Source organism: Phoenix dactylifera, chromosome 2, assembly GCF_051530095.1.
Source record: "Phoenix dactylifera cultivar Ajwa chromosome 2, Ajwa_hap1_PhDact_Kaust_v1.1, whole genome shotgun sequence".
NCBI lineage: Eukaryota > Viridiplantae > Streptophyta > Magnoliopsida > Arecales > Arecaceae > Phoenix > Phoenix dactylifera.
The window spans coordinates 48,648,386-48,659,675 of NC_143191.1; the positions used below are offsets into that span (position 1 = coordinate 48,648,386).

Below are 11,290 nucleotides of genomic sequence, written 5' to 3' on the forward strand. Positions count from 1 at the left end.
GATAGACCCATATATCCTAATTTTCTAGCGGTAAATAGGCTCCTCCACCGAATATACATAAAAAAAGGAGGGGAGGGGGTAGAAGAGGTAAGCAAACAAGAACATCCTAGCAGACTAAAATACAACCTCCTTCTATTCTTTAATTACCACATTAACTTAGGCATCGGAGGATCCTCTGTCGGATATGTTATGACTAGAAAACTTTCTTGCTCTATGATGTTCCAGGTAAGAATTTCGTCATCCGACGAGGATCTCGACTGTAGTGACCGAGCGCCGTTCGCATTCTCCAATTCCGGCCAGAGTAGTCGACTACTGAGCTCTCTTGTGTCGTCGCGCTTTCGCCGCGGTGCCTAGGGCCAATCAGTTCTTAGCAACAACAGGTATAAGTAGGTCGAATTAGACTAGTACGTAACTCAGATTTTGACATATTGATTCTTGAATTAAGATTGCCATATAGATTAGTTGTGCGAGATGCAGGAGATCTATAATTTTTAATAGGACAGCGGCATGATATGAACGGTGTAAAATATTGGCTCAAGGATAGAGAAATTTGTATCCATAGATTAATTGTGCTATTAATCTGATGGAACATGTTAGGTTTCGGGATCATTTGATGAATGCTAGTTTATTTATTTCAGAGGACGATCCAAGGGGTCCGATTTGACGGCCCTGATCATCCAAGGGCATCTGCGTCCAATTCTAAAGAGTGGACCCCAGTAATCACCCGCATAAAAAAAAGAAGGATCCGATGCCGCTTCCGGCACAACTTTGGCATGTCCGCACGCCCAAAAGCTTCTCCCTCCCCAAGTCGTTTTCCAGCTTCCGTCGTTCCTCGCGAACAATTTAGTTATACAGAGCCCGTGAACGATGACTGGTCATATTGAGCTGAAATCGGTTAAAATAATCGCTCCTGCGGTATACCAGAACAAGGTCCTTCCCGGGCTCCCCACCTACCCCGCTATTAAATCAACCCAACGGCGACTCGATCTCCGGTATAATGTGCCTCGGAGTATATTAATATCGTGCTACGCACGTATTTTAACCGTCGGATTTGATATTGAATAGTTCTTATTCTGATCTGTTATCTGATCCAACGGTTAGAAAATTGGAGAAATCCTATTTTTATCCTCTGCGGCGGTAACTTACCAGGTCGGAGAGAGCGAAAATAACACATGGACATTGTCGGTGACAAATAGACTTGACGTTGTTCTACTTTTAAAGCATTAAATCACGTGACCAAGATCATTGTACCCAAAAATGGAAAGTTGTTAATATTTTCGTGATCATACAAGTCGTCATACGAACCCACCCCGGAAAACCCAACCGTACGAGGCTAAATCCCGTCTGTCCGTATAACAATTTATATGCGACAAACAATCTTACGACTGCCTTAGAATAATGGACGGTCGATATTTAATATTCGCATAAAGTTTCTATGCATATGTACTGAGACTAACAATCACTCCTTCAGAAAGTCGTGGCTCTTGTTTGCCACGTCATCAGACGACCCACCTAACCCCCGATATGCCCCGGGCACCAACTTAAACCCAACAAACCCCAAATATTTTTTATATTCACTCCCCATTTTCCATAAAGTTCCCTTTCCAATTTCAAAATTACGTCCGGAGGGTGTGTACATTTATCAAAAAAGGTAGAGTATCTATAATTTCCATAAACAGCTCCGCCGGAGAGAAGGAAGTCGCCAAACGCTAATCCTACCATAAAAGGAGCTCCTCCCCGTCCCCCATTTTGGTTCCATCCACCGTCCGTTCTAACATCCCGTCGCCTTGTTCTAGGGTTTTCATTTCCTCGCGAGAGGGGAGAGAGAGAGAGAGAGAGAGAGAGAAGGGGTCTAATGGCGTTCTCGACGCTCGCCCGATCTGCGACGCCCTTGATCGGTGGATCGCGCGGCTGCTTCCCTTCCGATTCCGGAAGTCGGGCTTCCGAGTCGTTTATGGTGCGATTTTTTAGCTTCCTTCTCTTCTGTGGAAAGGATTTTGATTATTATTTGGGCTTTGCTATGGATTTGGTCCACAATTTGGGGGACAAGTTATTCGGTGTTTTCGTTCCGTGAATGGGGTGATTGTGATCTCCCCGAGTCGTTTTTGTCTCTATTAAGATGATACTTGTGATCTTTTTTGTTTTTTGGCTGTTTATTGAGTTTTGATCAATGCACGAGGCGTTTTTTTTTCTTTTTTGGCTACTGGAAATGAATTGAAACATCCTTTTATTTGTTTTTCGCAGATATCTTGCGTCAGAAGTTCAAGTTCAGCACAGATCCGTTCAAGTATTTTTGGTTTAGCCCTTTCTTCTGCGGAGTCATCATTGTCCCAGTTAAGTAGTAGTCCCAGTTTCTGTTGCTTCTATTGCCGCTATTGGTTTTGCTGGTTTCTTTAATAAACATTCTTTTTGGAGTTTTGCTGATGAGAGGCTTCATCTTCTTGCTTATATGAGTTTTGCAGGAAACCTAGTGCTCGGAGTATTCAGCCAATTAAACCTACAGCTACTGAGGCCCCTCCAATGGTTCCAAGTAAGCTCCCCTGCACTATGATAAAAAAGTCAGATAAGAAGCTGCGTTTTTCCATTTTTATTTGTTAGTGGTGATGGTTTTTGATGTCTGGTTCTTATTCTGATTAGGGTCGTCAACTGGTGGGAAGACAAAGGTTGGCATAAATGGTGGGTTCTTGTTTAATCCTTTGCACATGTCTGTAGAGCTTTAGTTGTGCAGAACTGAATCTTTTGTTTTGCAAGCATTAGTTTCTTTTTTCCTTTGTCTTCTTAAGTCTATCTATATCGGTTGGATCTACTATCTCTAAATTGCTTACATTTCTAAAAATCCGCTAGCCCGCAGACAGCTCAGGGAAGAGAACCGAGACAACCGGCAGCAGACAGATGTGATTTATAGATATTAGCCTATAATCAAATGGTCAAACAACTGGATGGTTTAAATAAACAAAGCAGTACATGTTTTTTAATCACTTGATGCATAGGTCTTCAAATCACATGATTTTTGATATGTATATGTACGTATGTAAATGCATACACTTATATATATAGAGAGAGAGAGAGGGAGAGAGGAGATTAGGATCCGATTGAGTAGATCTCTGCTCAGAACTGAACAGGTCTTGCTTGGACGATGGCGGTTCAATATCGATTATCCAAGTTATTAGATGTGATCTACTATCTCTAAATTGCTTGCACACTAAAAATCATGAGATTTGAAGTCCCTATTCTATGCATCAAGTGGTTAAAACATTGGACAGTTTAAATAACAAGAAAGACTATGTATAATTTTTACTACTTGATGCATAAGCTGGGGGGTCTAAATTTCATAATTTTTGATATATAAGCAGTTTAGAGATAGTAGATCACATCTAACGGTTCTAAGTGCATGTCCACTCAACCTGATCCTAGTCCACGTATATATATATGTATGCATTTGTTTTGAACTTATGAAGCGATTGATTAATTGGGGGGTACCTGTTATACCATGCTGATTTATGCTTTTGCTTTATAGTGTGTATGTATGTTTTTGTAGTCAGCTATGACACATATACTTTACTTTCACTTGTGCCTGTATTTTGTTAACCAATCTTTGGTCTTAAGGTTTTACCAAATAGTTGTTCTCAGAAGCAATATTGTTGCGTAAGATGTAGAACAACATGTCAGTTAGTCTCATTGTTTGAGCTTACCTATATCAATACAGCTATAAAATTCTCGATTTGGGTGTTCATCTTGACCTATATCCAAGTTATAGCTGTATGGAAACTCAAACTACTGGTCTTCAAAAAATAACATGGATCAAGAATAAGTTTTGATGTTGCATACAAGACAAAGTAATTGAATGTAGTTTTGAACCGAAAATGTGTAGGTAGCATAAATGTATTTAGTTGGAATCAATTCAAATGAACTTATGATAGCAATTATTTTTGATTGCATATTGGACAGCCTGGTTTTGTCTGGTGTGACAATTAGAATTTTCCAAGAAAGGGCCCCTTGAACTTTCACAAGTCTCATTATCACCAATGAAGCTTTTTTTTTTTTGCGTTACATTGTTTGGTATGGTATATAGGGGTAACAAGCATGAGTGTCTTGACAGAGATTTAAGATCCCCTCTTAGATAGAGTTATCTAGGCTATTCTAGATCCTTGAATTCTGCAAGCTTATTTTCTTTTCTCCACAATGACTTTGCTGATTATGTATTATGTCATAATCATGACTTTCTTTAATGTATTATGTGGAACTCAAAATTAGCTATCTCCTGATTAATTCCATATATGCAAATATTTTGTTTTACATTAGGTTTTGGGAGGATTGGAAGGCTAGTGTTGCGCATAGCGACTAGCAGAGATGATATTGAAGTAGTAGCAGTTAATGACCCTTTCATTGATGCCAAGTACATGGTAAGGAACCATATTTTTGTTGATATTTTTTGAATTCTAAAATATATGATGTAATTCACTATGTTTGGATATGTTTTGCAAGATAGACGATAAATAGGATCTGTTTATTTGAATTTATGATGCAGGCATCATTGATTTTATATTGTTATTTATCTTGTATGTAGATTATCCAATCCTTTTCTACTATAGAGGTAATTTAGTGGATGTCCACAACCTCCAGTGTGTAGAACAGCAATGCCATGTTGGAAATCGTGTTTGTTAGAAGAATTACTTAGTGCATCCTTCATAGCTGTGTAGTACAAGTACAAGGTGGCTGAAAAGGAGATAAAAGCTAGAATAAATTAATCTGAAACATGCAGCTGATTTCACCTAATTGAGATTGTCTTTATACTTTTAGTGTCTACTTGCTGCTTGTATTACGATTGAAAATATTCTAATGGATATGTAATCAACTCATATGGTAGCCCACCTCGTTGAGATCCTAACAGATCCGAATATTTTTAATTAGCTAGATAACTTAGATAATTTATCAAGAACTAGGAAAAGTTCATTTCATGGTTTCAAATTACTACATGAGTTGTTGGATTGATATGGCCTTATATCTGCTTAAGTTTTCAACGGTGGGACTTGATTTTGGGTCATAGTGATACCTGCTTATCTATTTATACGGGTAGAATATATTTAAGTTATGAGCCAAAAGTAAAGTAGAAGAATGGATCGCCTGGGAGTTGGGATTTACATTTTCCCTCGATGCTCAACTTAATTTTGTATCTATAAACTTGGCAGCAAGTTCCGTCCTTGAAAAGAAAATGTTGGTGCATCATAATCTACAACAGTGACTTTACTAATTATGAATAATATATAATTACGAATTCCTTTTATCTTCTGTTTTCTTTTGGACATACATCTTCTATGTATTATACTTCTTTATCATCAGCTAATAACAGAAGGTGATTTCTCTTTGATATGCATTTTTGTAACCGCTTCTTAAAATAATATCATTTTAAATTAATCCCATCTTTTCAGGCATACATGTTTAAGTATGATTCAACACATGGAACATTCAAGGGAACCATTAGGGTTGTGGATGAGTCCACATTAGAAATCAATGGGAAAAGAATTGCAGTCACAAGCAAAAGGTAATGCAGAAATGTTATTATGGTTGTTATAAGGTTACTGACTTTTTCATGTTATTGCTGAGTCTTTTTTTAATTTTGTTAGCTGAACTTGTGTCATGATTAATCTGAAATATGCATCAAATTAACAGCCGTAGGACCTGTTCATGGAAGAAACCTTTCTTACATTGATATGACTGAGAGTTTTAACATGAAATGGCTTACTTTTTCTCAATTAGCTTGTATTACGAAATATATTACCAATTGGAGCTTAAACATAAAGAAATGCCTGAAAATTCTTTTTTATCAGAGATCCAGCAGATATTCCTTGGGGTGATTTTGGAGCAGAATATGTTGTTGAATCTTCTGGTGTTTTTACGACAATGGATAGGGCATCAGCTCACTTGAAGGTGCATGACCTGCCCCTTTTTTTGATATACAAATATTTCTTCTGCTATTTTTTTTTGTATGAAAAATTGACAATGACAGTTTTTTTCCTTTTAAATTCCTTTAGGGTGGTGCCAAGAAAGTGGTAATATCAGCTCCATCAGCTGATGCTCCTATGTTCGTGGTTGGAGTAAATGAGAAAAGATATAACCCGGACATGGATATTGTTTCTAATGCTAGCTGTACAACCAACTGTCTTGCTCCTTTAGCCAAGGTGTGCTATTGTTTTAGAATGTGATGCTTTGTTTTCATTGGAATGTCATGTGCAATAAATGATAAGAATGACTAGGTGCTACTTATAAAAAAAATTTATGCTATGCAATCTGTTCTTCTGTAATTGTATTTTTCTTTTTTATGATTTCTGAAATTCTATGCCTCTCCCAATGTCTCTGTTATTGAGTGTGATATCATTTGAAGCATGCCCCTGTTCACGGTGTAAATAGTTATATCTTGCAGGTTGTCCATGAGGAGTTTGGTATTGTTGAAGGCCTTATGACAACCGTCCATGCTACAACAGGTTTTTGCTTTTCTATCTTACCCTTATGCTAACAATAGACAACCATCTAGACATGCCTCTCAAATATGATCATTGCACACAGTTTGCTTTACCACCTTGCTATTTCTTAACAATCGTTTGCCTTACTCTGCTCAGCAACACAGAAGACTGTTGATGGTCCATCAATGAAAGATTGGCGAGGAGGGCGTGGGGCTGGTCAAAACATCATCCCCAGTTCAACAGGTGCAGCAAAGGTGAGATCAAGATGATTTACAATACATTAAATCTCATGTTAGACTTTCATATGAATTGACTTTCCTCTTTGAATATCAGGCGGTCGGAAAAGTTCTTCCAGCACTCAATGGGAGACTTACCGGGATGGCTTTCCGAGTTCCAACACCAAATGTTTCTGTTGTGGACTTAACTTGCCGAATAGAGAAAAGTGCTTCATATGATGATGTCAAAGCCGCCATTAAGTATGCAAACTTCTGTTTCTTTCATTTAGTTGCAATCTGTTAAATATAACTATTGGCTTCTGTATGATGATGCATGCTATGTGATTTTGCTCATTGTTTTATCTGTTCTGTAGATCACTTTTCTTTTAATTATATCCTATGATCATTTTAGTCTTTTTTAATAAGTCCTTGAGGCAATGTGTTTTGTGAAAAATTCTAAACCTAAATTTGTATAGTTAACTTTTTGCTTGTTCTTTTATCTTTAATATTTCATGTTTTGCTGTTTGTAACTTGTCAAAATCTGTCAATCATGTAGCTTAAATACTTGAGTTTTTAATAAGTTAAGCTTTTTCTCCTTTATGATGTTGGTTTCAGACTTTCGCTGAACCATTTAGCTGATCCTATCGCCTGAAATATAACTTGATTGGTCACACAACCCTAAGCTGATATATGACTACGTTGATCTAGTGTGGGTTTGTTATTGTATATTATATTAGATTTAGACATGTAGCCTGTAGACTAAATCAGCATAAACATCCTTAATTGAGATGAAAACCTCAAAAACTGACAAGTTTACTTCTTTAAATTTAACGCGATTCCAAACCAACATTTTAAAGTAGCTTTTCTAAATGCTGTGTTGACTTTGTTAGTACTATTGGTTGGTTATATGCTTGTGAACCATGTGCATGTTTCCATATGTACTGAAATGAGTTATAGCATTTATGAAGTCTGAATCAAACATGATGAAATATAAACTTTGAGCTGAGCCAGGTGAAACTTGGCTCAACTTAGTTCTGCAGTACTCCTGCTGCTGCAGTTACCTATGGTGGAATTTAGCCATCCACATTACTGATCATGTCTGAACTATGGTGTTGCAAATAGAAACCTAGTGCAGGAATCTTATATGGTCTTGGTAGATATTTTCCTTTGTCGCAGTCATTGGAACCTGAATAGGTTTGTTCTTAATATCAATGACTATATTACCTTAGATAACCTTTTATGCCGTGATGATGATTCACTTGAACTTGTTAACTTGCTCAACATGATCTGGTGAAAGAAACTTGTTTTCTTCTTAATTTTATTTTTATAAGGGAGTTAGAAACTATATGAATATGCATTTCTTTTTCTAAGTACGTAAAATGTTCTTCATCAATGACTTTATTACGTACCTGAAAGACATGGAAGTAGCACTATGTGTTTTAATAAGTTAACTTTGAATGCCCTCAGAGTCAAATCATGTTCCTTGTTGTCTGTGGGTGCGTGTTTGTGCCTGCTTGTTGGTGATCCATTTTAATCTGAGTTTTATTTTTCCATCCCCATCCCCAGTAAGCAATCTGTAGATCAGTTGCAGTTTTTCTTATTGATTATAGCTCAAAATTTCTGTACTTGTTGGTAAAAATTATATATGAGTGAAATTTAGGGTAACATCAAGAATTGAGAAGCTTCCACACTAATAGAAAGTGCAAAGCACCAGATGCAAGTTCACCTTGCAACCATACTATAGCACAGACCGCCATGTCAATGAAAGATGCAATATATGTCCATAAACCATCCATTTTGATGATCCATTAAAAAAATATTTTCTTTAGCGTAATTGCAGGTCTTCTCCCAAAATCCTCTTTCCTCCATGTAAATTTTTCTTGTCATTGGTGTTGACTGTAATGAAAGGAAACCGATTTCTCTGGATTAAATTTCTTAACCCAACTTTGATGCATCAACATCATATGCAGAAATAAGGTTGATAGCATGAGATGTAAAAAACTTAATCAAAGTTGCAGTACTAGAATGATGAACAAATTTGATGCCTGTGATGTTCTGCTGTGTATGAGTAAATCTATTAAATGAAGTTGCTGGTGCCTAAAAGGTCCAAAAGACAAAGGCTACTAAAATATTCTTCTTTCAAATACGGAAATCTAGAAATATAGAAAATTCTGAATGATAGGACAATTGTAGGAGGGAGCAAATAACTATTAGGGTGGGTATTTAAGATATCTGTGGATGTTTACAAGAGGAGGAAGCAAAGGATGTTCACAAGCTAGCATATAGTGAGGAAAGGATAATAGAAGTTTAGATAAATTAGAAAATATGGTGAGTATGAAAGAATTATTGCTAAAGTTGATAAAGCAGTGGAAAGATAGATTGGTGAGTCCACCTTTAAGAACCACTAAATGAATATTTGCTTGAAGGGTAAACTTATGTAGCATGAAAAGGCTGAGCAGTGGTATTTTTGGTTGGGGAGAGGAGTTGTTGGATCATGCTCTACCAATTAGGCAACCTAGATGACTCTTTAGCTAAAAGGGTGTTAGGGCTTTTTGACTAGTAGAATACCACATGTATAAAGGGAAAAACGCCCAAACTTCCAGTCTATGACAGTATAGGAGATTACTATTGTACCAATTATCATTGCGTCAAACTTAGGTGTCACTTTGTGATCGTTTGGAAGTGACTTGGGATTTCAGGTTGCCGCTTCGCTTGCATCGCAAATATAGCTACTTAGGTTCCTTCTCTCTGCAATTCTTGAACATTTTTAAACAGGAACTTATATATGTTTTTTTCCTCAGTGGAAAAGCATACAAGAAGGATCCTACGGGGGTTCTTTTGGTGAGTAATGAGTAAAATGCACAAGGTGAATTTATTGACAATGTCAATGGCTGGCATGGAAGCAATAACTAGAGTATGGTCGTAGAAGGATAATGTAGACACTTCAATTTAAAAAAGGGACTTTCGTACATGATTGCACCATCACTTGGATCCCTTTACATGTTTACACTGATAAACAAAGATCTTGGTTAGAAAATATGCTATTTATTTCTGTGCATGTGTGCATATTTAAGCCTCACATGTACATGAAAATTTTGATATATTTTCTACTTCACTTCGTTATTGCATCTAATCTTGCCAATTTATTTCAGGTTTGCATCAGAAGGCCCACTGAAAGGCATACTTGGGTACACTGATGAGGATGTTGTTTCTAACGATTTTGTTGGCGACTCAAGGTATGGATTCGGTATATAATGGATTCCCATGTATGACTTCGCCAAACAGGTTCTAAACCGTTGCATGTGTTATATATTTCCAGGTCAAGTATATTTGATGCGAAGGCTGGTATTGGATTAAGTGCTTCCTTTATGAAGCTTGTCTCCTGGTATGACAATGAATGGGGCTACAGGTTAGGAACTACTCTTGTTCTCACTCCACTGCTATCATCCCTATCTTTTGTTCAATGTCTTCAGTCTGATACATATCCTTTTTTTCTTGTTTAGCAACCGAGTGCTGGACTTGATAGAGCACATGGCCCTGGTCGGTGCCCGCCACTGAAGAACACATGCTTTGGAACTTGAGGCATCCAGCGGGTTGCTGCTGTCCACGCTTGGAGGATCCTTCAAGCAGAACAAATTTTTTAAAGCTTCAATTTTGATGGAGCTGTCTTGTTTTCTTGTTCCGATATTGGAAATAATGCGGAATGCTTGAGATTTAATTTGTATTGCTACCAGTTACATGATTTTTCAGAAGGGAAGTGGTACTTTCATCTCTTGCATGGAGGAAGAGACCATTGATGAAGAAATTTATTCCCGGGGATTCTCGTGTGTTTTTAAAAAAATGCACCTAGATCATATTCATTCTTGTTGCACTGAAACAGGTCTTCTGAATTATAATATTAAATTTTTGTTATGTTTTTTTATCTTCCCAGTAAGTTTTGTTGTTTCAGTCGGTACTGAACTGGTATGAGTCTCATACTGTATTATATTGGTATTAAACTGATACACAGTTTCATACCATACTATAGTGCTATATAGTTTCATACTGTATCGGTATTGTAAAAGGATGGTATATGATTCAATATGGAGATGGCGAATTTTGGTCTATTTGGTGTTCTGATTTGTGAATGAATTCCGTTTTCTTAAATTTGGAAGGTGCTGCTGATTACTATGTACGTTTGAGTGTTGTTTTAATTTGGATCATATCTCAGAATTGGCCTTTTTGCCCGCCCAAGTCCAAGATCATGTTAGGCAGGAAGGACTTATATCCGTCCAGGTTTTGATCATGTTAGGCAGGAAGGACTTGTATCCGTCCAGGTTTTTTAGGGCAGTCCGAAGAGAACTAGCTCAATTGCATTATTCTAGCCGTTCTAGATCTCCAGCATTGCTGTACAAGACCCCCTCCAACTATAAATAAACCCTTGAAACCAAGATTCCTGCTAGATCCCTGGAAATCGAGGTTCTAAAACTCGGATTCCAATCCCAACTGAAACCGTGAGAGTCTGAATAAAAGTAAAACTATACGCATATCAGTTTCAGATATCGGATGGACAGTAATTGGACATTTTAATAAGTTATTTTAGCATAATTATGATCCGTGGTAAAAATAAAGATA

General features: G+C 37.2%; 1 protein-coding gene across 1 annotated transcript; it reads left to right on the forward strand.

The window, feature by feature from the left end:
• The first annotated feature begins 1,620 nt into the window (after positions 1 to 1,620).
• Positions 1,621 to 10,780, forward strand: GAPCP-2 (glyceraldehyde-3-phosphate dehydrogenase of plastid 2). Its single transcript, XM_088716738.2, has 14 exons — positions 1,621 to 1,957; positions 2,245 to 2,333; positions 2,463 to 2,530; positions 2,638 to 2,676; positions 4,303 to 4,403; positions 5,430 to 5,542; positions 5,829 to 5,928; positions 6,033 to 6,179; positions 6,422 to 6,482; positions 6,618 to 6,715; positions 6,795 to 6,937; positions 9,829 to 9,912; positions 9,996 to 10,085; positions 10,180 to 10,780. Exons 1-14 carry the CDS (start codon positions 1,856 to 1,858, stop codon positions 10,232 to 10,234), a joined length of 1,290 nt encoding a protein of 429 aa, XP_088572864.2. The 5' UTR covers positions 1,621 to 1,855; the 3' UTR covers positions 10,235 to 10,780.
• The last annotated feature ends 510 nt before the right edge of the window (positions 10,781 to 11,290 follow it).